General features: G+C 40.5%; 5 protein-coding genes and 1 long non-coding RNA gene across 7 annotated transcripts in view; 5 read left to right on the plus strand and 1 right to left on the minus strand.

The window, feature by feature from the left end:
• The window catches only part of LOC141770631 (uncharacterized), a 41177-nt gene that overhangs the window by 11277 nt on the left and 3044 nt on the right, over positions 1-26856 (minus strand). The window lies entirely within an intron of this gene.
• Positions 185-1428, plus strand: LOC141770622 (claudin-17-like). The gene has a single exon (XM_074640338.1). The coding sequence runs from the start codon at positions 240-242 to the stop codon at positions 927-929; it is 690 nt and encodes a 229-aa protein (XP_074496439.1). The 5' UTR covers positions 185-239; the 3' UTR covers positions 930-1428.
• Positions 2381-3828, plus strand: cldn8.2 (claudin 8.2). The gene has a single exon (XM_074640358.1). The coding sequence runs from the start codon at positions 2437-2439 to the stop codon at positions 3313-3315; it is 879 nt and encodes a 292-aa protein (XP_074496459.1). The 5' UTR covers positions 2381-2436; the 3' UTR covers positions 3316-3828.
• cldn8.1 (claudin 8.1) lies at positions 5844-9058 on the plus strand. The gene has a single exon (XM_074640341.1). It carries the CDS (start codon positions 6676-6678, stop codon positions 7453-7455), a length of 780 nt encoding a protein of 259 aa, XP_074496442.1. The 5' UTR covers positions 5844-6675; the 3' UTR covers positions 7456-9058.
• Positions 9196-11049, plus strand: LOC141770623 (claudin-8-like). Its single transcript, XM_074640339.1, has one exon. The coding sequence runs from the start codon at positions 9399-9401 to the stop codon at positions 10488-10490; it is 1092 nt and encodes a 363-aa protein (XP_074496440.1). The 5' UTR covers positions 9196-9398; the 3' UTR covers positions 10491-11049.
• Positions 13392-26856, plus strand: part of LOC141770628 (glutamate receptor ionotropic, kainate 1) — a 28766-nt gene continuing 15301 nt past the window's right edge. For both annotated transcript variants that reach the window (XM_074640355.1, XM_074640356.1), the window contains exons 1-3: positions 13392-13819; positions 24003-24170; positions 24276-24533. In XM_074640355.1, the coding sequence (XP_074496456.1) occupies positions 13735-13819; positions 24003-24170; positions 24276-24533 (511 nt within the window). In that variant the 5' untranslated portion in view covers positions 13392-13734. The remainder of the gene's footprint in view (positions 13820-24002; positions 24171-24275; positions 24534-26856) is intronic.

Here is a 26856-nt window from a genome sequence, read left to right on the forward strand (position 1 = left end):
ATGATGACAAATGTGTAACACCGGTTTGGTTTTCAGAGAAAATGAAAGATAAACAAACACATAATACCTTGCACCTAAAACACCGGTAGGAACAAAGGTCAAGTCAGTGAAAACCAGTAGGATGACATTGCAGGCACGGTGATATTATCACAGATTTACAGCTCTACAAAAACAGATTTATTGAGCAGTCTTTTCAGTAGATGACAGACGAAAGACGAGAGTGCACTTCCCTGTGAACCATGAGAGCGAAGTTGGAGGTCTTAGCTCTGGTCCTGGGCTTTATCGGGCTGTTTGGGACCATAACGGTCACTGCCCTCCCCATGTGGAGTGTCTCTGCCTTCATTGGTGCCAATCTCATTGTCATGGAGGAACTCTGGGAGGGCTTGTGGATGACCTGCTTCAGACAGATTGACATCAAGATGCAGTGCAAGGTGTATGACTCATTGCTAATTCTCCCGCCAGAGCTGCAGGCAGCCAGGGGGCTCATGTGCGTGTCCATAGTCCTGGTTGTCATCTCCTTGTCCGTCACAGGATGTGGGACCCAGAAGAGCAACTGTTGCAACGACAACAGAAAGAGCAAGAACATCACCCTGGCCTTAGGGGGTAGTTTGTATCTGCTGTCCTCTTTGACCACGCTCATCCCTGTCAGCTGGATGGGCCATACTGTCATCAGGAACTTCTACAACCCAACGGTGGTGGATTCTCAGAAACGGGAGCTGGGGGAGGCCCTCTTCCTTGGCTGGGCCACTTCTGGTATTCTGCTGATCACCGGGGTCATCCTTCTGATCAGCTTCAGCAGACGCAGATCAAAGGAGGAAGACCCTTACACTGATGCGTATCTTATGGCGGCGAGGGATGTAGAGAGAGAGGAGAGCGTGTACCTGGAGAGGACTCCATCCAGCTTTCATAAGCATCAAGAATATGTTTAAAGAACTGAACTGTACTTCCTGAAATATGCAACTTCTACTTGTCATGTCTCTAACATTTGAAAGATGATGCCTGAGGAAGGTCACAAGATGTCATGGGTGTGCAAATTCTGTATAAACATATTTGTTTTTGCTATTTAAATGACTAATGTACTTGTTTTTATTGCACTATATAAGTTGCTCTCATGTCCATTGTTTGTATTATATTGCCAAATCCATCACAGTACTAAAATATATGAGTGATATTTGTACATATAAAACTATTTGTACCTGGATATGCCTATTAATGTAATCAGTATGTTTAATGATACAATTGGTTTTTGCAATTCTACACTGTCATGCAGTTTTTATTGGGCTTTTATATGACTGCATTTCTCAACTGTCAACTGTCACTTTCAACTGCTCAATTGTTCTTAATCCTTTTGATTTGGTAACAACTCAAGGCCAAATAGTCACACCAACCTTGTCAACAGATAGCTCAATAAAGTTTTCATTCTACATATGCTTGTGCCATGGCGTTTTTTTATAGTGCATCATTTGTATATTTCTACCATGCTTCCCACAAAAACATGAAATACAAACGTTTAACCAACAACTGCTCACACCTCAGTTCTACTGTTTCACTAAAAACTAAATGCAGCCGAGTAGTAAAAACTCATTCAGCGCATGCACAGATTATCTATTATCACACTGTTTATATGTTTAAGAGGGCAGGGAGACTTCAGTGTGGCAGTGACGAGGTGAGAACTGCTGGCAAACAGACAACACTGTGTTACACTGAAACCAATCCTACTCAAGTTTCTGTGCTCAACACCTTTTTATCAGCTCAGTTTACAAATAAAGGAGCAGACAGGTAGACATCCATCCGTGATCATCCTATCAGCTTTCGGTTTGAGAGAGACAACAGATTGCAGCCGCCACCTACATACAGTACATTTACCTACATAAAAGACTATGTAGTTTTCTTGTTTCATATAAAACTGTTTTTAATTTCATATCAATTTGTTTCAGAGGTAAGAAAGGTCACGCATTTAATTAATCCATTTTAGCTCCAAGTTACTACTATTAATAGCAAAGAGATTTTATGTATATTCATGTTTATAGTACATCAGCTATCCCGTTTGGTGTATAAATTAGTTCTTTAGTTAAAAAAAACATTGTTCTGTGTACTATTGAAACTGTGTTGTATATCTAATGGCTACACTTTAAGAGAGGAAACATGCTTTGATCAACTGTGACCTGATAAAGTGATCTAATTAGTTTTTGATTAAGTAATCTTGGTTGATTGTTAGTAGAGGCAATTCTATTTGCATTCAAAACAAGCAGCACTCTTTGTTGTGTTCCCATGTATCTGTCTGTAAAGCAGCTCAACCAGTAAGGTTGCATTGCATCATTAGCATTTTTTTGTGGGTGTATAAGTGTCTTGACTTGCTCTTCCTCTCAGATTTGTTTCTTGAGCTGGGAGAGTACAACCAAAGTGCTATCTTTGGCTCTCTGTGTGATAGCCACAATGGCCTCTTACACTGCTTACAGTGGCTACAGCAAGCCACCTCAATCTTACATAGGCTCTTACTACGATGAGAAGCAGGCCAAGACATATGCAGATTATGAAGACTCTATAATTGAGGAAAAAAAGAGACTAGAGAAGAAGGACCGTCGGGATGCCATCTGTTGTGAAGTAGTGGCCCTTGTCATTGGTTTCATTGGACTAATCGGAGTGTCAGCCGTGACAGGGCTGCCGATGTGGAAGGTAACAGCCTTCATTGAGGAGAACATCATTGTCATGGAGACCCGCTGGGAGGGTTTGTGGATGAACTGCTACAGACAAGCCAACATCAGAATGCAGTGCAAGGTGTATGACTCCCTACTGTTTCTGCCCCCGGACCTCCAGGCTGCTAGGGGTCTGGCGTGCAGCTCTGTGGCCCTGACCGTCTTCGCCCTCATCGTTTCAGCAGTGGGGATGAAGTGTACCAAAGTGGTGGACCATCGGGCTCGCACCAAGCATGTTGTTCTTGTGGCTGGAGGTTGTCTGTTCCTCTTGGCCACTCTCACTATCCTAATCCCTGTGTCCTGGACTGCCCATGTCATCATCAGGGATTTCTACAACCCCTTGCTGATCGATGCCCAGCGCAGGGAGCTCGGGGAGGCTCTTTACATCGGCTGGGTGACCTCAGCTTTGCTTTTCTCTGCCGGAGTGATCCTGCTGTGTCGTCACGCTCCCCGCACCCAGGATTCAGATGAGAGGATTGTATACAACCCCAACGGAAATATCTACCAACCTGCATACACATACCAGCCAGCGTACACGTACCAGCCAGCGTACAGCTACCAGCCTCCCTACTCACTACCCCCGCCAGGATCTGTAGCATACACACCAAGTCAGTACTAGTGAGGGGAATCAAACACAGAGACAATTTTGGAGTCTTTTTGTTTTTGTTTTTACTTGCCAAGATTTGACACAGTTTAAATTGACTATTATGATAAAGGCTGTCACTGGAAATGGCCAAATATTTCATTACTTTCTCAAAGAGGGCCAAGTGTATTGCAGGGATTTAAAGTCATTATGGAACTGATTATGTTTTGATCATGATGACCTGTGCTGAATTACTGTATGCTTTGTTTCCATATGCTTAGCTTACACTGAATTATATAAGTCATTTAGAAGTATTTTTAATCCGTAATAATACAATAGTTGTTGATATCACTGTCTTAACAACAGCCCTTGCTGGCTTTCTCTTTGAAAAAAAATTATGCACTAGGCCTTTCTCAGATAATATACCTCCAGATGATTTGTGTTCACTGCTTGAGTTTTTGTTGTAAATGTACATACTTTTTTAAGTGCTGGCCGAAATATAAGGTCAATTGTGGTTTCCAATAAAAGGGATAAAGTTGACAAAAAAAAGAGTATTGTTATTTTTTCTGTTGCCTAATTAAGAGACGCGAAAGTGTGAGGGTGAACTATTGCTTACATGATGGCCAGTCTCTCACTTCCTGCCAAAAGCTCTCGAGTTTGACTAGGATTCAAAACGTCCTATTGAAACTGCACCTGTTTAGCTCATGAGTGTGTAAATGGAAAGGTGTCATGTTGTCTCCATTGTTGTCGGTGGAAATGTGCCTAAACTGGTAAAACCAGACTGTTCACACAGGTCCACCCACAATGCAAACCTGCCAAGAGATTACATTTCAACCCAGCCAGAGTTGCCAGCTTTTTACTGAGCACAGACCGACACAGGAGACCCAGACAAGAAATCCAACACTGACAGTGACACATGGGTACCCAAGTAGTACCCCCATCCCATGACACACACAGACAGTGCAAACAATGATGTATGAGATTTTCTAAATGCTTTTTTCGCTAAAATTTTGTGTCTATGCTGCCATTACAGTTGTAATTTTTAGTACTGCGTTGTAACATAAGGGACTCCAAAATGGTGAATGATTTACAGTTCAAATAAGAAAAAGACTATGTTAAAGGTATAATATGTAAGAATTTCCTAAAAAAAGTCCCTCTCACTCATCACCTATGCCCCACTAGAAGTGTGTGGTGGTGTCTGTATCTACAGAAACCCTGCTCTGTGGCTTTGTGCCCCACGTGGAGGTTTAACCCTCAGCCAATAACAGCGCACATGGTGTGCAGTCCGCTCAGGTGGTCAAATACCGCCGCTTTGTCACGCACGCCCCTCGGCATCTGATACTGAAGCACAAGATCCCTTTTAGCTCTGTCAGATTAGTGCTGGGCGATATGGCCAAAATCTTCTATCACAATATTGGTCATTTCATATCTCAATAACGATATACTGTATGTGACGATATAGCATGTGTTCTGGTAATTCAATAAATAAATAGTCTCAATGAAATAACCACATGGTAAAGTCTATTTCTGTATGCTCCTGTGTGAATTAAATACTTGACAAATGAAAAGTACTGAGTATTTTCTAATTTCAAGAACTTGAGTGCAAAATGAACATTACGGTTTGAAGTGAAATTATAGAGAAAAAAATAAATTAATATAGGCCTATGTCGCTATAGAAATTATATATTCAAACTTACACTATTTTGTGAAGGAAAAACTGTCATGGCCATTCTCAAAGAGGTTCCTTGACCTCTGACCTCAAGATATGTGAATGTAAATGGGTTCTATGGGTACCCACGAGTCTCCCCTTTACAGACATGCCTACTTTATGATAATCACATGCAGTTTTGGGCAAGTCATAGTCAAGTCAGTACACTGTGTCAAGTAATTTTGAGGTCCCTCGACCCCTATATGTGCTCCCTCCTCGGCCCTGGAACGAGCAGCCTCGGGGCCGAGGGGAGGGCAACGGGCGGCGTAGAGACAGATGGGAGAACAACAGAGGACGCACCCGGGGGCAGGTCCGGTCTTGGCCTTACCCTCGGCAAGCCGCTAGAGGAAGGCCATTCCAACGCCAGTAAACAACAAAAATGGACCCTTGTGACACAGTATGTAACCACTAATCGATAACAATGATTAATGTTAGCAAGAAAGTGTTAAGATTTGTTCCTGATTGAGTAAGGAAATATACATGGAAATTAAAACAGGGGGTATATAGTCTTTATATGTAACAAATGATTTTTTATGGTGTTTTACAAATCCACAGAATTAACAAGTGTGTGTGTGGTAACAGTTGACAGTTAGACAGTTGAACTCGGGGGAAGTGAAACTTACTGAGCTAAGGCACCCAGAGGATGTCTGCTGGCCAGAAGGAGAAGTGTCTAAAGGCATAGACAGATCCAGAGGATGAATTGAGAAATGAAATGATGTTGTAATGAATTATTGAATTAAGAGGAGAGGGGGGGTTAGGGCACTACGGAGCCCCACACCCTTTGCTGAGGAGCTGCGCACGGACATCCAAGCTTTAAATATAAAAACTGAGGACAAAGTAGAATCGGGGCATTTTTCTCTTACACACATTCTCTGAGCCTATCTATTCATCAGGATGGATCAGCCTCCAAAATTAGGATGAGTAGTTTTTTTGACTGAGCTAGATTGGACGGAGAAAGGATAACGTTTTTAAAAAGGAGTTTTTGATAACTAGTGTCCTCGGTGACATGGAAAGAAAATAGGAGATTTTGTCCTAAAAATAACATTTTATTTCTCTGATTCACTGCTTTGTTGTCACTAATGGCCCTCGATCACTACATACTTTTTCTCTCTCTCTCTCTCTCACTCTCTCTCTCTCCCTCCCTCGCTCATTGGGCTGAGGAGGAGGGGGGGCAATTTGAAGTGAATGCCCTGTGTTTACAAACAGCAACCGCTAACTATAACATATTATACCTTTAGGCCTAGGAGCTGTTAGATGTCTTTGATATCTGTAGATGTAACTGGTAATACATTAACATAAAGTCTTTTTTAAATGCACGCAGCTAGTAACAAATTTAAAAATGGCCTTGCCTTGTTAATGAACACCCTATTTTTTTTTTAACGCTTCCTTGTAAAGTGTGATCTTAGAATGTGAATTGAGACTTCAGAACAAACAAAGTGGCAGCTTACAGCAGCTCTTGGAGTAGGTGTACAAAGAAGAAAAGGCCTGGGGGATTCTGTTTCATAGCAACCGGTCGCAATTCCCACCCCTCCCATTCTGATGTCCTGTCCACAGGGAGGAGGCAGTACAGGTGAACATCAACCTGCTCCTCCTCTGCTAGGATGCAAATTCACTCTAACTTCAGAAGTACTATAGTGTGTCCGCACATTATTGTATGCATGAGTTTGGAGGAATAGGAGGAGGACAGGATGGCCAACTCAGCACTGGAGATAGTGGGTTTGCTATTGACCCTGTTCGGGTTGATTATGGCGTCAGCAAGCACTGGGATGCCAATGTGGCGAGTCACAGCCTTCATTGGGGAGAACATTATTGTGTTTGAAACCCGCTACGAGGGTCTGTGGATGAATTGCTTTCGGCAGGCCGACATCAGAATGCAGTGTAAGGTGTACGACTCTCTCCTGGCCCTGCCCCCTGATCTACAGGCAGCTAGGGGGCTCATGTGCTGCTCTCTGGCTTTGGGTGGCCTCGGTCTGCTGATCTCTTTGCTGGGGCTGCAATGCACGTCATGTATCGAAAACAACGATCGAGCTAAGCGGCTGGTCCTCATAATTGCAGGAAGCATGATCATAATGGCTTGCATCTGTGTCCTTATCCCCGTGTCCTGGACAGGGCACGTCATCATCAGGGACTTCTACAACCCCTTGCTGATCGACGCCCAGCGAAGGGAGCTCGGAGAGGCTCTCTACATCGGCTGGGTGGCCGGCGCTCTCTTGTTCGCTGGAGGATGCATGTTTATTTGTTGCAATCTGCAGTCCGAGGACAAAGCTTCAGAGAGGTATGTGTACTCAAGGACATCCGACTACATGGCCTATCCTCCACAGCCTCTACAGCCTCTACAGCCTCAACAGCTGGTGATGCTTCCCCAACAACAACCCCAGTTTCAGCCAGTGCTATCAAGACACCCATCAACCATCTACAGCTACCAGTCCAGATACCCCTCTGTACACAGCGGGGTGGCTTATCTCTGAGCATTTAAACTAACTGAGGTAATGAAGATCACAGTTATGGTCAATATATGCAAGGGAATTTCTTTTTAATATTATTTTACATTTCAAGAATACATGTACTGTAAATGCAAATGGATCTGATCCATATGGATGTCTTTTAAATCAATCTTTTTTTATACATTATTTGAGGAGTACTTGTGTTGAAGAGCACTAGTTACAGATTATAATACAAAATCATAGTTATAACCATGATTGTGTAAACCAATACATGATTTCCATTACTTTTATGTGTGTTGTATAATCAAATTTTATACGGACAACCTTATTTTTTGTATATAAGGTTACCAATTTTGTATGTGTATGCTGTATAGAACAATTCATGCAACCTTTAACCAATGAGTAATGTGACACGAGTGTATTTGTGTTTACTGTTAAAATGCTTTTGCTGTTGTTTGCACATACGACTGAACTATGTTTTTATACAGATACTTTATTCTTAACAGATATTTCAACCCATTTTCTTTCAACATTAGCTGCGTCTGTGCTGTGTATTCAAATTTACATCCCCCATCCCATCAACAAAACACACATCTGTGTGGTACAAATAACATCTCACCGGCAACAATTACCCTAATACACACAGTCCTCACATTTTTCTGCTCAGTTTTTTTTTAGCAGTTTTAACAAGTATTCGACACAAGGTCAGGCAGTTACAGGTACTACTCTGAGGACAAGGTAAATGCTATATTGGTGACTGATTGTGTGAGAATTACACAGACATTTGTTTCTAAAACTCATCAACATTTTGTGTGTGTCTATTTAATCAGAAAACAATTGTGAGTCTTTGTTTTAAGTTTGGTATGATGCCCTGGAGCTCTTGGAAACTGATGGAACTGAACAAATAGCTGAGCAAACATGTGATGCAGGTTTAACACTGCTTGTTAAAGGTGTGGACAGCAACCTTAGTGTTTGTGAAGAAGCCAGAGAGACAACCTGACAGCATGATCATGTGATAAGAATTTGCAAGTCACTTTGAATACAGAGAGCTTTAGACTTATAGCTGTCTAGTTCATTTCTACGTTGATCCCAGGTCCATACTGTATGTTAGAGCAATTAAAAAACATTTCTCTGTTCAGTAAAGTATATTAGCTCTCGAACTACTAGGTCAGCTCATTTCATTTTCAGTGAGTTTAAAGCAAGTGGCAACTGTAGAATCTCAATTCCTAATACACTGGATGTAATGACAGTAAAAGTAGTCATGTCATTGATGTGTCATGCCGAAAATATTTGGTGATGATGTAATGACAATGTTGTCTTTCTCCATTGTTGTTTAAGGTTACATCAAAATGAGCGGCATGTTTGTCTATGTTATGTCTTCTCAACAGCCCTAGAGTTATACGAATCTGAAATATTTTAACTTTTAATATACAAAACTATATTCCTGGTACTCAACAATCAATAACCGTGTTTGGACTGTGTGATGGGAGCTCCCTCTTGAAAGTCATTTCTGCTCCCCTGTGGACAACAGAAGTACTGCAGGAGCTTATGTGCTACACTGTATATTTGTTTACTTATGAGTATTTTATCACATATAATTATAGAGAATAAAAACATGTCAACTTTCTCAAGTTGTGAGCTGTTTCTGGTATACCTTGTTGTTGGTGTTTACTGCTGGAGAAGCTGATGGCACAGATATACCCCTATAGCCAGAGGAACCATAAACACAAAATAAGCAGAGGTCCATTTTACCCCCATTGCCCTGAGCCAACCAGGTGACAGCTAAGCATTTTCCCCACAACAAACCACCTCTTACACCATACAAACTGCATCAGATCAGAAGATCCTCCCTGCCTTGGACACGTCTCTGACTCAGACTCTGAGATGTTATACTAAAGCATCAGAATTTACTGTCAACGAGAGCTAATTTTGAATTTGGACACAACTGAACTCTTGTAGACTGCACAATGGTTCAAGGTGTTTCAGAGATTGCTGCAGTGTGTGTTGGCCTGATTGGGCTGATCGGGGCGGCGGCTACTACAGGGATGCCCATGTGGAAGGTGACAGCTTTCATTGGGGAAAACATAATTGTGATGGAAACCCGCTGGGAAGGCTTGTGGATGAACTGCTTCAGACAGGCCAACATCAGGATGCAGTGTAAGGTGTACGACTCCCTGCTGTTCCTGCCTCCGGATTTACAGGCGGCCAGGGGGCTGATGTGCTGTTCTCTGGCCCTGTCGGGGCTGGGGCTCCTTGTGGCTCTGGCAGGAATGCGTTGCACATCCTGTATTCAGGATAATGATCGGGCTAAGACCATAATCCTGATGGTTGCAGGTGGTATGCAGTTCGTGGCCTGTATCTGTGTCTTTATCCCTGTGTCGTGGACAGGTCATGTCATCATTAGAGATTTTTACAATCCTTTGCTAATTGATGCCCAGAGGAGGGAGCTGGGAGAGGCTCTCTATATCGGTTGGGTGACCGGCGCCTTCCTTTTCGCCTCAGCCATGTTGTTCATCTGCCGCCGTATACCCTCAGACAAAGACTCATTCGATGTGTACCGCCAAGCCAACTTGCTCAGTTACAAGCCAGCACCCAGCAACCCAAATCTAATGAGGTATCATCCCATGTCGAGTGTTTCCAGCCTTCCATCTACTGCATACCATCCTTCTCTGCAGAACAATGGCTATGTTGGACAACAACTTGCGACGCCACTGCAAAACATCCAGCAAGTAATGACAAATGATGGAGCATTAATCAACCCTCCTGTTGTCTATAACCCGGGTCTGCCTGAAAATGCATCATTGTTTCATCAAGGTAGCATGGCTCACCATTCCTCCATGCGGAGTTCTAACCACGTTGGAAGCCTGTATACACCAGGCAACTCCTTTTACATAAGCCAAAACACAACGCCATATTCACCGGCTTATATCGGCAATCCTACTGCGTCCTACCAGTCCAGTTTTCATCCGGTTCCACACACTCCTGTTTTTATAGGATATAAAACATCAAGAATTCAACCAGATTCTCACAGTGGGAGCAGTGCTGGTGTATACATATAAACACAAATCGTGAGTGAGTTTTTATAGCTGGTTATACTTTTACAGACACAAAGCACTATGCTTTTCATCACAAGCTAATTTAAACTGCTCTACATTAGTGGAAAGATGAAGGTAAATTGTTTCCTCTGCTTAACATTATCCTGATGCCTAGACTAAATAGCGTGTTCATCTTTTTTCTACTATTAATCGTGTAGTTTGTATTGTGCAAAAAACTAAATATGGTATACAGGTTGAACATTACTGCTGTTGTTGTTGGTGTAAATAAAGGTGACGTGCTGTTTTCATGAAGCCCTGGCACGGGCTTACTTTCCCAAAATAGTGAGACATGAGAAATGAACATTGATTTGGAACATCAGAGGCTTATCTTTTACATATTTGTAACAGTCTGTTCAATATATTTTTTTAATTTTCTGTGGTTATCATTGTACGTGTTTAAATACATTCAGCTTTTAATGTCTTTTACTGTCAATATGTTTTTGTAACCACTTAATTAGAAGTCATGCAGTGCTAACGTATATAATGGAATGACTTAGTTATTTGTTATAGGTTGTATTAGCAATAAACATTAAATGAAAATTTTGAGTGACAATTGCTTAGTAATTGGCAGGTGCAGTTTGTAAGATGTAGCAGTTCACTCAGCACCTTAGGGTTAGGGGTTAGTGGCTTTGTAGGAACCATGTGTGGAATTTCTATGTTTCCCTAGGGGGCAGGCTCTGAACTAAAGATGTTTCCTCACGTGCCACTGTAGCAGGTCACTGAACATTTCTACCGGCCACTCAATTTTTTTGTCTACCACTTGTGAATTCTATGTAGAACGCTTTAGAATTGTAAACGCTGAATCAGTGGTACCAGACAGTAGAAACCTTAATCCAGACTATTTTTAATTTAGTAATTGCTTTTAAAAAATATTATTTAATATTATTATTAATATCTGCCATGGTGGCAAGTGACCTGAAATCTGTACCTGCCACAGCCAACATTTACCCTGTATTTGGCAGGTGGCAGGTGTTAAATTTCATTCTCTGCATTGGGGGCAGCAGTTTTCCAAAGATATACAGTTCAGGTAGATTTCAGAGTCTATATTAGCCCTATGATGGACTGGCAACCCGTCAAGAATGTTTCTTTGCATATTGCCCATGTTTGCGGCTAGGATGGGCAATCTGTGTTGCAGTTTAAAAATAAACAAGTAAAATAAACAAATTAATGTCAGACAGAAAAAAATGAATAAATGTCACTTAATACCTTGTGGTAGCAGTAAAGGTGTTATTTTAAAACCTATTATTGGCATGACAATGGTACTGAACTCAAAATCTATTTCTGTTAAACTATATATTATTGTAAAGAAAGTGAGACTAACTGAATGGGTCTTCACAGATACATAGATGAGGGCTATTAAACTATTTGAATATAAAAATCTGCTTTGGATCAACAAAAGCAAACACTTCATGGGTTGCGATTATTGCTTGATAAAAGCAATCATATGCTGGCAGCAATGCTAACACCATGGTTGCCTGAACCAATCCGACACTGTCATTATTCACCACTAGAGGACACCAGAGGATGTGATGAGTGTCCTAAACCTTGGGCAGACAGTGTAATCCTCCCTACTCACAGTGCAGGTGTCAGAGGAATAATGCCCTTCTTCTACTGCATTTCATTAGCTGAAGCTTTAATTGGAACAACTTCATACATTTAAAACATGAAATCATATATTTCAAGCAACAGGCTGTTTAGGCAAATTGGAGGAGTGAGTGCATTATATCACAATGCATTCTTTTACTTTTTCATCTCCAGTAGAGATGTTGTACAAATTGTACAGCACCTTTTGCCAATTGAAGATATTCTAGCTCTCAGTGTGTAAATTGAGAAATTATTCTCAACTATCATTCTCCAATTTTGCTAATTTCTGGGGAATGAAATAACAGTGAGATTATACTAATCCCAAGAAACCCATCAAACATCCCTGATGCTTCTGCCTTGCTTGGGGAGCAGTAGTTTGGAGCATCCTCACCAGTTGCTGATCGGTGCAACTGAGCAGCCAAGAGAACTTTTTAACTTCCACCCCCAACCACTCAAGTGGGTTAGGGTGATGTGAACATTTTACTTTACTTTATTTTATTTGACTTTATGAGACTGTGTGAAATAAACAGTTTGAGGTAGTTAATCTTCAAGGGAGCGCCACAGACCAGTTTGAAGATTAGATTTGCATTTCCATCAGTACTGGAGCAAAGATTTAATCATTCCTCGGTGTACCAAAGCAAAGACGTTGTCGAGGTCGAATGTTGCCAGATTTGAAGTTAATCTTCAGGACGTATCCATGTTTGCGGATTAGCAGCTTGGCTGTGCCCTCAATTGAGCGCCTGCACGGGAGGGATGCTCAGCTGTGTCAAGTCAGCCGAAGACAGCGAGAGTGAGACCGGAAACAAGGCAGGCATCTAAACATTTAAATAAAATATTTACATGACTAAAGTTTGGAGATTAGGGAAACAGAATTATGAGCAACATGTTTAGTTGAATATGGGGAAAATAGATAAGGTAAGATTGATCCTTTAATTAAATCAATAAACAGGCACAGCACTGGAAAAAGGCTAATTAAGGATCAGGTTTGTAGAATAAACGAATAAGAAATATATAACAATATTTATTGGGAAATTATCTATAAACACTAAAATATACATACAACTACAGCGTGATGGTCTGCAGCAACGTTGTGTTGGATGCTTGGTATTTTTTTATTTATTTTTTTAAAATACAAATTTAATGGCTGAAATATATACAGCTTATTCCTCTTTAAGCATGTTGATTTTCTCTATTGTTGCCACACGGTAGCCAATTCACATTTTATTTTGAAAGTGGTAATCAGAAAAGCCCGTTTCTATTCATGCAAGCTTGACAGGAGGAGCCCAGCACACGGTCCTCCTCCTCAGTTGCAGCCTACAATTCAAGTGTGCACCAGAAAAAAGAATGATAAGGGGGATGTCTGGACAGTGAATATGGGAAGCAAAACCTTACTGGCACATAAAGGATTTTAGAATGGGAAAACTGGAGTTCTTTTGACCAGTGACAGCTGCAGGTGGAGTGTGTATTTTTGTTGTTGTTTTTCATCACAATGTGTGAGGGATGGATGTGGGTCGGGTGCCAGTTTGTTTTCGTTACGGATACAAGGACTGGCAAGTTATCAGCATGAATTACCGAGGGCAGAAAAACTGATATCAATGTTAAAATCGACTCTGGAGAGAGGACCATGGCGAAAAGGAAGGGACTGTTATTTTCACTGCTGTACTTTATAGCAGAGTTTTGGCTCACTTCGCAGCAGGTCCTGAGAATTGGTAAGTGCAAAATTGTCAGATTTTTTTAATGTCATTCCTATTTGTTAATATACAGACTGCCACTATACACTCGTCAGCTTTTTTTATATTTGATTATATGATTACAAGACCTGGGTTGGAGGTCATTTCCCTTTGGGATTAATAACCTATTCTGCCTTTCTTTGTAGATATAATAATAAAAAAAAAGTTTCTGTGGCATTATCATAATGTATGATATTCTCAATATCTCACAGTGTCTATAGAGCATTTAGCGTGGCTTCTTTCTAAGGATTACCAAATAAACATCATATTTAATTAAAGACAGCCATGATAATAAATGCAGAGATCATACATGTGGATGTCATGCAAGGATATCCATTCATAGCAATTGTGCAGCTCAGATGCTATAAGTAAGTTAATGGGAGCAGGATGACATTTAACTTCTGACACTATTAACCAAAACTTATAATAGGAAGTCACGATGTGTTCAGGGTACATTTGTGATGTGTTTTAATTCCATCTGTTGCTGTGTCTCTATAATACTCATTACTGAATCATGCATATAATCAGTATCCTGTAGCAACCCCTAAGGGACATACAGTTGTGTGCCTGTGTTATTCAATGGTGATCTTATACTGACTGTCACTAGAAATAAAAAACACTTTTAGCCTGCAGAGATTTTCCATGTTGGTGTGATGTTTGTACAGTAGGTTTCATTGCTGAAATTTTTTTTTCACGAGGGAGGTACTCTGAGGACAGAGTGCTGGGGTGTCCACATAAAACAGCTCTATTGGTTTTCATCAAAATCATGTTAATCCACTTTGGTTGGCTAATGCCACAGTCTCGGTCTCTGTTCCTCCATGTCGACAGCGCATGTCAGAGGCAGACGAGTGATTAAGTTGGCCTACTGCTGCATCTGAAAGCATGTACTGTTGGCATGATGATGTCTTTGGCACTGAGGAAAGTGAAATGGATACAGAGCCTAAAGAGTACAGAGTGGGCAGTCCCTAAACTGAGGCTTCTCTTCTACCTAACAAACTCTAAAGTTATTTAGACTTGGGGCATACAGTATGTATGCTGATGGCCAATGACAACTGTGAATGTGGATCTGAGTCCATCTGTAAAGCCTTTGAGAGTTGACAAGAACTCTGCTTTCACTTGTAATTACACAAACAGAGCTCTTGCTCCGACGATCCCCCTTTGATTTATGATGTAACTTTGTAACAATGAGCTAGTGTTTGCTGGAAAATTAATGGTCTCTGCTCCTCACCCATTGGTTATCCTCCGTTCCTCTCGTGGGTTAGAAGATTGCATCATGAAAACGACTTTTTTAATTTAGGCCTCAGGACTCTCTGCTCCGTTCAATGCCCAGGGCAACTCTGAATTTTTCTAATTTCCCTCTACTTCTAAAGACTTTACCATTCAGACTTGTGCAGTTGCATAACTTTGGAGGCTAATAGGCCAGTGCCACCTCCCCGTTCTAACAGTCCCGATCTGTTCTCTATATTGTTAATCCCTCTAAATCATCTATCACTCTCCGAGGCCACCTAATCTTTGTCATTCTCTTCATGACCCGCACACATCATAATCTCTCCCATATGGTGTGTGGCTTGGTTCAATTAACATTTCTCTGTCTTGGCAAGTGCTGGCATCAGCTTGTGACTGGCTTCCACTCTTTTCACTGTGGTTGGTAATAATGGTAAATCTTCTCCCTCAAGCCCTTAAACAACTAACACTAATCTTCTTTATGCAGAAAGTCTCTTCCCCAAATATGGTACTTAGGCAGCGACCAAATCTCATCATTGGGGAGAGCACAGAAGCAGCAGCTTGTGGCTTGGCCTCCACTCCATTTTGCTGGTTGTTAAATTTCCGTTTCCTCTTGCTTGCATGATTAATTTATTAGCGATATCTAATTTGTTTATTTATGATTTGACCCATATTATGTGAAAGGTGGGATTAGCTACACTGGCCAGAAAAATATCCTTTGATATAATCATCTCCCTGTGTAATAGTTTTACATCCAGCGGTGGAATAAATTAGGTGGATTTGATAAAGATCATTATCCTGATTTTTATTCTTTCGGTCTAAATGTTTTGTTGTTGGGTCGCAAGCAGCTATCCTATAAACAGAGAAACCTCAGTGCTCCACATCAAACGAAGATAGTAGACTGGTTAGGACCTCCTCATTCATTCACAGTCTGGCATGGGCCCAGGTTGGAGTGGTGCTGGTGGTGTTGTTGAGGTGGGGGTGGGGGGTCTCACTGGGAACTGGCCCAGGATGGGGAGAGGGGAGAAAGCAAAACACTACGTCATTGTGTTCCTCTGCCTTAAAAGACTCCCCTTCATGTGATAATTGCACAGAGTCACAAAATCACAGATTAGAATCAGGATCTAAAGATCACTTCCTTAATGTTAACATCTTACTTTGGGTTTCTGGATTAAAAAAGGTCCACCCAGCTGCCTAAACCTGAACCCTGATATTTTTCTTGCTCTGAGCACTGAAGGGAGGAACACAAGTCTATAAAAAGCAAAGCCTGAGGCTTTATCAGCATTTGCCTGCAGCACAAGCAGAATCTTTTGTTTTTGTGACCTCCTAGCATGCATCACCCCACAGCATTGTCTGGCCTATTAAAGATGAGATAGAAGCTCAGTGATCCTGAAAATTATATTGGAAAGTAATTAATGATAGCTATAGCAAGAATTTGCATTCCACCTTTCTTTATAAATTGCATTAATCATAAAGCCCTGATAAAAAAAAAAAACGGAACTCTCTCAGCGTTCAAATTACAAGGATGAAGCTTTGAAAAGAAGCTGGGCTTTAATATGAAGGTATACATAGATTGTTAATTTCATGTTAATTTTATTTTATTTTTGAGGACTGAGTATGGATGATTGCATTCTTCTTTTACAATGGACAATAAAGTGTCTCACAAGACAGTGATTTCTGCTCTAATTTTATAGTTTTAACTGCACCTCTAAGCTCAAACTTGTAATTACTCAAGTATAAATGATCCCAGACAGCTCCAACTTTCTTGTCCATTTGTTAATTTGCTTGTCAATAGACTATTAAGTGAGTGCATTGATCCATGTGTCATCTGCAAACAGAAAGTGTGAGGTGCTTATTCCCTATTTACTCTGCATCAGTATAGAAAACGAATCCCATTTACAGACCTAGTTTGTCCTACTCAATGAAAAGTACAAGTGCAGAGTATAAAGATGCACTGAGCCATGATCCCATGACCCATTTTTAGAGTTCAGGCCCTGACACACCAAGCCGCCGGTTGGCCGTCGGACAGTTTGGGGCCGACGGAGAGCGTCTGTCGGCCTAGTTTTTGCGGTGTGTCCTGCACCGTCATCTCTAGTCTGCCCGTGACAGAGGTTTTTCGGCCGATTCAGCATGTTGAATCGGCGGCGGTGCTCGTCGGTGAGAGAAATCACTCTGACTGGCTGTTCAACCTAAGCGAATCAGGGTACGAGAAGAGAAACGGAAGTGAGGAAAGCAAGCAAACGAGTAGTCATGAGCACACACAGAGGGCTCTTCTCATTTTTCATCTTCACCTCATCTGATCCTTCCAATACACAGATATTTTCACAACTTGGCCATATGGAATGAAGCTAAGTGGTGAGTGAGAGTGGTGTGAAAATGGTCGGCAAACACTGCTTTGTTTCATGTATGTACAGTATCATAACAACGACTTGTATATCCACAGACCGAGGTCTTCAGGTTTCCCTTTTTGAATGACGAATACAAACTACCGCCACGTGCTGGTGTGGAGAGTTATTTCCTCTCAAGCAGGCGCAGAACGTACGTGCTAACTGGCCGTCGGCTGTAGTCTTTGCAGTGTGTTCAAATGCAACTTTTTTGCCAAGACAAAGGCAACGTGAGGCGACACAACAGTCGGCCTTCATCGCCGCTAGTTCTTTGATGTTGGCTTGGTGTGTCTGGGCATTTACACTCAAAAAGTGACCACACAGTGCTGCTAAAAAGCTTGAGTTCAGGCAGGTTTGCTTACAGGCCACAGCATCATGTTGCAAAGCCGTACAGGATCGATTTCTTCGTCAAAGATGTTTTCATCTTATTTTACTATTTTCAATTTCACAAATTATTGATCATGTTTAAGACATTATGTGATAGCTATAGAGTTGCATTAACTCAATGTTAAGACCTTTACACACCAGGGGTGTGACGAATAAACGGCACAAAAATGCAAAATACACGCCCGGAATATTATACTGTATAACTAGGGCTTTTATTGTGAAATGTAAGAACAGAAGGAGTGGATCTGGTCTGTGCTTTATCAGGTATATTTTTTTCCAAAGATGCTCAACTTATCCAACTACCGGGCCATACTGCCTGCGTGAGCAGCGTGTGACGGCTATACCTCACTGAACTGAACTACTGCGTCTCTCATGGATGTAGTGTCCACACCGACAGCGTTGCTGCTGCTGCACTGCTACTGCCAGCCCTTTCTTTCTACATAGAGTTTGCCATTTAATTTAATTATAAATGTAATTTATATTTATTTTAGACGGAACAAGTTTAAGAAGCGTGTGCTCATTTGTAAATAATAATAATAATCCACAATTATAAGCCAGTGCTTTCTGTCCTGCAAATATTTCTGAATAAAAGCCTTGAAGGGATTCTGTCCACAGAAAAGTGCTATAGGGCTTTTATTTAGAATCGGAAACAGGAAGTGTTGAGTTAAAATACATTTTTACTTTTTTTCATGTCTGTGAAATATTCCACAGATACAGACGTTAACTTGAAACTGTAGTCATTTTGCTGGTATGATGTAAATATACAGCCAGAAGATCATTTTCCCTGTTTCTGCTGTGAACTGCGTGGCACGCGGAAGAAATAGGTGAGACCTTGATTCACTACAAGAGATGAAGCTGAAACGTAGCCGAGCAACGCTGCACACACCGGCTTTGGGACTGCTCTAACCTGTTAAAAAGGGCGCCGAAATAAAAAGCATGAGGTTCCGTGACGCACATGCGCTGCTCATGCAGGCAGTGTGGCCCGGGCGTTTGTGTGCGAATAGCTCTTCTATCACAAAGGCGCTCATACTTCAAAAATGTCTGCCTGAACAGTAGAGGACTCATTAAACGCCGTTCTGGACATCAATGTTGACTCAATCTCATTGGACCGCAAATGCTAAAGCCTGGGGTAGAGACAAATTTAATAATTTCCCTGGTGATATGCGCATAATATTTTGTGGGGTATTTTAATTGAAAATGCATGTAAGAGATAAGACTGAGTTCAGTTTTCAACCACATGAATATAAAAGCTAACGTGAAACCACTGTTCCAGAAATGAAGTGGAGTATTGTTGCTGCTTCACTTCAGATGTCTGGATGGTTGATGGTGGTTATGGGTGTGATAATAACTGACTGATTATAGCTGAGCTTTAGTACTCTGCTGCACAATAACCAACTAACAGTCATTCCCTGATAGAGTCTATATAACCATCTCACGTGTATTAATAATGTGTGTTGTCCAAAGACATGTTTTAACAAAGAGCTCAGCTACTATAAACACTATAAATATGATGGTAGTGTTTTGCTGATGTAGACCAGCACTGATTGCTTGGACCAGCGCTCTTCATGCTGAGATGCAAACAAACTGCCGTCACACTGAATCCCCCGGGTCGCCCTCTGGAAATCAAGAAACTCATTATACTTTAAACAGAAATTTAAGATCTTATCTCAGGTGGAAATGAGAGGAGAGATAAATGTGATTTCTTTCACTGTGGGATGTGCCTTTCCACAAAGCTTCAGAGAGGAAATGAATAAGTGAGCAGTGCAATAAAATAGATATATTTGTCTTTTGCTGGCAATAAAAGTTGTGTGTGTAAATAGTTTATATAGCTTATTTCAAATATAAAAACTTCCAACCAAATACACGTCTGACTGGACACAGCGGTCTATAGACGTGACCGGATGCTGCCACTGTCTGACAGCTTCTAACAGGTCTGTTTTTATTTTTTGACTTAAGCTTATAGACCTACTGTAGGATAGTCAACGAAGTTACAGTCATTTCTCACCGGAGGAGGCACTAAATGAAATGGCCTGTAATGGAAAATCAATATATTATTAAAAGCTACTGATAAATGCTGAATTTATAAGTTAACTTTATTTCATTTTAGGAAGTGGTATATAGTCTCAAATTTAGCTTTTTCATTATTCAGTTTTTTCATTTTTTATTATTTTCCATTAATATACTTTGCAGAGGCATACAGTAGGCCTACATATTTCAGCTGTATTTTCAGCTCTTGCATCAGGATGGATGCATGTTATTATGAGTGTGATTAGAGGTCAGCAACAAAAATGTAAATCAGAAAATCTAAAAAGCAGCAGCTATTTTTGCCTTTTGCACAAACTGCACCATGTATTTTCACAGCCCCGTTAAAGCATGAAGAAAACAAAATCGCTGATTGGAAATGATGCTGTGATGCTGCCACTAGGATTAATTTGTTTGAATCCTTAATAGGTCCTGTGACATTTGCTACAGCCTCTGCACTGGAAGCAAACAAACATCAAGACGGTCTGGTCAAAACTCATGTTTATTTCCCCTTTTATATTCAAGAGACATCAAAGATGCTGAGATGGAATAAAATTTCTTGGCAAATTTGGAAGACGGCTATTGTATTTTGGAATGAAAATTTCATATTCCAGTGGAAAGAATTAAGAATTTTAACAGGTCCTAGCAGCTGCTCACTGAGGCTTGGTGACCATAATTAGGATTGGCACTTTCAAGCATGCTTTTAGTGACCAGGGAGTCCAGACAAGGCTCTCTCAGTTTGGGGTTTGAGGCTATGCTACACCAAAGAAAAAGGTCATTCACAATCAAGGTCTCAAGGGGAGCTTTTTAAAGGCCCTTTCTCCTTCCAAATCAATCACAATTTCACAGGCAATTCTTCAAACACTGTTAGGGAGTGCATTGACCTATTGCCATCTGTAGCCTCTGTGTTGACGTGAGGTCATTTGCAAACTATTGTAGCATCGAAATGGCATCTTCATGATTTGTGTTCATGGTTAATGTAACTATTGATTAACAACTTTGAAAATGGCAGAGCTTTTAAAAGTACCTTCCTTTAGTCCTTGTTTTCAAGTTTGCCACATACACAGGGTTCTTCCTGCAGCAAAACAGTTCATTTCCGATATGGTTTAGGATAAAGAAAGTGACTTACCCTGACTGCTCAGAACTGGCCTCGATTCTGTCTGCACTCATGAATGTCAATGTGGTGAGAACAAACATTTAACCCTGAATGTATTATTTCAGAAATCCTATCACTGAAGGCCCAGCTGTTTTAAATGATTTACATTTGAAAGGCTTGGGTGAAATCGACGTGCAGGGGCATTTTCAGCAGGGATAAGAACACTGAATCTCACACGAGTCTGTCCGCCCTATATGCAGGTGGCGACAATCCAGTGACAATCCAACATTTTTCTGGCCTTAATCCTAATGCTCTTCATGCTGCACTTTATGTAACTGAAATGTAAAGCATTGTATGTAGCGCTCATGCCCCGCTGGAGTAATATATATCCATAATGCCAGCCATGGCATGCTAGTAGACCCGTGATCTTTCTGGAACAGCGCGGTGGATTAACAGTTGGACGGTTTTTAGAATGATCTTCTCAACTCTGAAACACCCTCCTCCCCGTGGCCTGGCACACACAGCCAGCTGAAATGGGCTTAAAAGAGAAATTAATCTTGAAATTAAATTGTGACAGTTGTGGTCTTAGTTCATTTTAAAAGCATTGGTTAGTGTTTATCTCCTCGCCCTATGTAGCGGGAAATGGCATTGTCAGACTGCATCTACTGAAGGAGTTTTCTATAAAGAGGCAGATAAGGCAGGCAGCAGACAATTGCAGTGTTGTCGCTTATTTGAAATATATTGTGTTTGTCATTACTTACTTGATAAAGGTTGATACTTAAGATTATTACTGTTAGGTGCCTTTTCAATTACGCTGATGTTTTTTTTCTCATTATTTTCTGAGCATCTGAAACAATTAGTCTGAAATGATTTGCTGAAAAGATAAGTCAACTAATTGATAAGTCAATTGACAGAAATAACTATCTATTGTAAACTGATTAGCTTTGGATTTTGAAATGTTATTAAAACAAGTAATCTGGAGATGTTACCTTGGGCTCAGGAAAATTGTGATATTCAGATATTTTAAAAACAAATTACTAGGGCTGTCAATCGATTCAAATATTTAATCGCGATCAATTGCATTATTGTCCATAGTTAATCGCGATTAATCGCACATTTTTTTATCTGTTCAACATGTTCCTTAAAGGGAGATTTGTCAAGTATTTAATACTCTTATCAACATGGGAGTGGACAAATATGCTTGCTTCGTGCAAATGTATGTATATATTTATTATTGGAAATCACTTAACAACACAAAACAATGACAGATATTGTCCAGAAACCCTCACAGGTACTGCAAATAGCATAAAAAAATATGCTCAAATCATAACATGGCAAACTGCAGCCCAACAGGCAACAACAGCTGTCAGTGTGTCAGTGTGCTGACTTGACTATGACTTGCCCCAAACTGCATGTGATTATGATAAAGTGGGCATGTCTGTAAAGGGGAGACTCGTGGGTACCCATAGAACACATTTTCATTCACATATCTTGAAGGTCAGAGGTCAAGGGACCCCTTTGAAAATGGCCATGCCAGTTTTTGGAGCGTTATTTATCCTCCTTCACTCTAGCTTTAAAACTGAGCCCGCTACAACCTCCGAAAGATTGAATTACATTAATGTGTTAAAGAAATTAGCGCCGTTAAAAAAAAATTGTGTTAATGCGTTATTATCACGTTAACTTTGACAGTAATTACCAATTAATTGATCATGAAAATATTATCAGTTGCATCCTTAAATATAATACACACGAGATCATCAGGTTTCTAAAATGACGGTTGTGCTCTGAAAAGTGCTCCGTTATGCTTCTTCCAGCTGCATGTTGGTACTTAAAATAATGGCTATAGAGACAGATATGACGAGGAAATCCCTTTTGCACGGCTGATGATTATGTTTTAGTAAATGAAAAATGTTTAGTCTTACAATATATAATGTGCAGTTTCTACATGAGGAGTGAATGATGTTAATCCACTGCAGCATCACTTAGCCTCTAAGTCCTTCTCTTAAAACTACAATATGAAGGGACAATGAAGCAGCTTCTCTATAAATACTGTAGTTTACACTTGAAGCAATGTTAGGTTATTACAGACTGACCACCAAATATCACAATATATAGATTCTTTGGTCATATCAAGTAGCAGAAGCCACAGATGCTGGTATGGTATTAATGAAAACTCCATGTCTTCTATTAGAGAACCTAAATGGTTCATATTAAACACCCACATGGCAGAAAAGTCAGTCCAGAATAAAGAAGGCAACTAATCAGCTAAAAAGAAACATGTAGACAAGAAGACATAATGTATTTAGAAAGTAAAGTATTGGGGTTTTAATGGAAGACAGCCTTTCATAGCAACAGTGTTTTTGGCAGCCTGAACAGACAAACTTAACCTCTTCACAGTAAATTACATTATATTTGGCGGCTTCACTATGTGATTCTATAAATCACAAGCTGGTGAGTACACGTTTAAGTAGGATTTCATCAAAGGTGACTGTTGTCTAGAGCAGTAAATTGAAAAATATTGGAAATATGACTGTGTGAGGTGAACAAGTGCAACAGTTCATCTGTTGAGCTGGGCTGAATTACTGTTGCAAAGAAGATGGTATGAGATGTTTTTAAAAGTCTGCCATGATATAATGTTTTAATGGATATGTTAAATAGTAGATATATTAGCTGTGGAACTGGTCTATAATGAAACGAAGGTGAGCCATGTCTTTTCTAACCAAATCATCCCGCACCCCATTGTGTCAGCTTGTGAAATTTAGGCCATGTAAATAGGGTGAAGTCAGTAAAGGTCAAGCTTTTCTCTGAATGAGATTAAACCCTGTCATCTGAACCAGGTGCCTTAGTAGCATTATGTAGTCGAAATAACATAGAAAATTGGGCCACATTATGCAACTGTCAGAATCCAGTCGTGGTAACCTTCAAAACGCTATAATGGAGGTGAATAACTACGCTGAGTGAAGTCATTCGATCAATAACATTTCTGCTATTATTTCAGTGTGATCTGGCTACCACCTTCACACCACCACTGTTTCTGCTCTTCCTACAGGCGGCATCTTTGAGACGCTTGAGAATGAGCCCATTAGCGTTGAAGAACTGGCCTTTAAATTTGCTGTAACCAACATAAACAGGAACCGGACCTTAATGCCAAACACCACATTGACCTATGACATCCAGAGAATAAACCTATTTGACAGTTTTGAGGCCTCAAGAAGAGGTAAGGAGGATCTTGTTTAATTCTGAAAGCTTTTTGTGTCGAAGAATCAATAAAAGAGATTGTTTATGGTCATTTGTTATTTTCTCTATCTCCACTTTGTTTCAGCCTGCGACCAGTTGGCTTTGGGCGTTGGGGCGGTATTTGGCCCCTCTCACAGCTCATCTGTCAGTGCGGTCCAGTCTATTTGTAACGCTCTGGAAGTCCCTCACATCCAGACACGCTGGAAACACCCCTCAGTGGACAACAAAGACAGCTTCTACATCAACCTCTATCCTGAATACACCTCCATAAGCCGAGCTGTGCTGGACATAGTGCAGTACTACAAGTGGAAGACGGTTACTGTTGTCTATGAGGATGCAACTGGTGAGTCAAACCAGCAAAGCATTAAAACTAAGGCTGTCAATCGATTACAATATTGAATCGTGATTATTCGCAAGATTGCTCAATGTCCATAGTTAATCGCGATTAATCGCAAATTAATCTCCCATTTTTTATCTGTTCAAAATGTACCTTAAAGGGAGATTTGTCAAGTGTTTTTCCCCATGGGAGTGGGCAAATATGCTTGCTTTATGTAAATGTATGTATATATGTATTATTGGAAATCAATTAACAACACAAAACAATGAGAAATATTGTTCAGAAAAAATAGGCTCAAATCATAACATGGCAATCTGCAGCCCAACAGGCAACAACAGCTGTCAGTGTGTCAGTGTGCTGCATGTGATTATCATAAAGTGGGCATGTCTGTAAAGGGGAGACTCGTGGGTACCCATAGAACCCATTTTCATTCACATATCTTGAGGTCAGAGGTCAAGAGACCCGTTTGAAGATGACCATGACAGTTTTTTCTCGGCAAAATTAACAATTGAACACGTTATTATCCCGTTAACTTTGAGAGCCCTTATTAAAACATATCAGCAGTCAAATATGTCAGCATTAATTAAAACATGAAGCACACACATTAAGAGTCAGATTATATCATATATATTTACAAAACTGATGGCCATATGAGTGCATTTACAAAAATGCGTGAATTGGTGGTTATGTTTGCGAATACAGTACATGTTTGTGTCGAGCTGTTTGTGTGATACAGTATTAACCACGAAGGTGTGGAACGTGAACACTACAGTTAAAGTGTCTATTGGTGGCAGACAGGAAGGACCTCCACTGTTTTTAAAGTTAAGCTATGTGATGAGATGTGCAGTGGTTGCAGACAGTATATAGTTTATGTTGATTGGGCATTGAAGAATCTGACTTGAACAATTAAAGCTCCAGCAAGTCTTAGTCACAAATTGTCATGGGAGCTGTAGTTGTTGAATGCCAACAAAAAAAAATATGTTTCATCCACATTATAATATGTCCATTTTTACTAACCAGCATTGTTCAGTTATCTTAAAATATGGCCAGAGAACCCCAATATAACAAATCAGCTGGAGAAGCTTCAGAAGGAGCAACGATGGGAATGAATCCATCGAAACAGAGGCTAGCCTGGAAAGAGGGCAAGACTTTGTCTCTCTTTAGAGATGACAATGTTTTGAAATGTACAATTTATTCTCTTCATTCAAAATGCTCCTGTATGGCTTTTAATAGACACACTTTCTGTGCAAATCAGTGTTGGGAGGTTATCAAACATCAACCATTTGGTGTTTCTATAATAAAGCTACTTGGTGATTTAATCTGTTAATCTGTGTTTTGGACTGTTGGTCGGACAAAACAAGCTACTTTAGTGTTGTGAGAGGCATTTTTCACTATTCTTAAACATCTTATGGAGTAAATTATTAATGGCTTCATCACAAAAATAACCGACAGATTATTTGAAAATAAAAAAAAGATGTCGTTGCAGCCCGTTTACACCATAAATTATAATGTTCACTGTACAAAGTAGTAATTTACCATGCAACCATGCCAGAGATTCACAGAGTACAGCACAATACTACAGTTTAACCCACAAACTCACTGGGTTTGGGACTGAAGCACTGTGGTTCACACCACAGATTAACTGTGGTCTGCATAAGAATATGCAACTGTATACAGACATAAAACATCTGCCAAATGCTGGAGGCCAGTGTGGCATAAAGCCAAATGGCTGCTGTAATGACAATCACCCCACATCAACCTTCTGTGTAGTTACAATAAGATCACATCGCTTATCAACGACTGCTGCAGAATCTAAGGACACCTCAACAGACTGTCACACCAACCACCTCATCAACCACTGAGCACCAGCAAAATGACATAAAGTGCAGTTTATGAAGAGAATGTCACAGAGACAACGGTTAATAGAAAATGTGTTTAGAATCATCTCAAACTGTGCAACAAGCTGAATAAGCATCCAGTCTCCAAACTGTAGCAGACTACAGAGAGGTAATGGAGCATGTGTTTTACCTTTGGAAGACCTTCTTCTTTGACTTTGCAAACTCACAAATAAAATCCTCTCAGCAGTAACTAATATTCTCTCACAGTCTGCATGTTCGTGAAAACGATTCATAGTTTCATTGTGCATGGAGCAGCAGCTGGCACACTTTGGCTTCTTCTTGTCCTGGCCCATAAAGAGCTGTCATCCACTGGCTTTACCGAGCCAACTTAGCTAGCTGCCTTCATTACTGATTCATGGCAAAGTGATGTTTAGCTCCAAAAAATAGACTCCACACAGTAATGACATTTCAAAGCAGAAATCGGGATCATG

Source organism: Sebastes fasciatus, chromosome 7 (genome assembly GCF_043250625.1).
Source record: "Sebastes fasciatus isolate fSebFas1 chromosome 7, fSebFas1.pri, whole genome shotgun sequence".
NCBI classification, from domain to species: domain Eukaryota; kingdom Metazoa; phylum Chordata; class Actinopteri; order Perciformes; family Sebastidae; genus Sebastes; species Sebastes fasciatus.

What these genes read in the sequence shown, in the direction of transcription:
- LOC141770622 (XM_074640338.1), top strand. Translation starts at nt 240, where the DNA reads ATGAGAGCGAAGTTGGAGGTCTTAGCTCTGGTCCTGGGCTTTATCGGG.
- cldn8.2 (XM_074640358.1), top strand. Translation starts at nt 2,437, where the DNA reads ATGGCCTCTTACACTGCTTACAGTGGCTACAGCAAGCCACCTCAATCT.
- cldn8.1 (XM_074640341.1), top strand. Translation starts at nt 6,676, where the DNA reads ATGGCCAACTCAGCACTGGAGATAGTGGGTTTGCTATTGACCCTGTTC.
- LOC141770623 (XM_074640339.1), top strand. Translation starts at nt 9,399, where the DNA reads ATGGTTCAAGGTGTTTCAGAGATTGCTGCAGTGTGTGTTGGCCTGATT.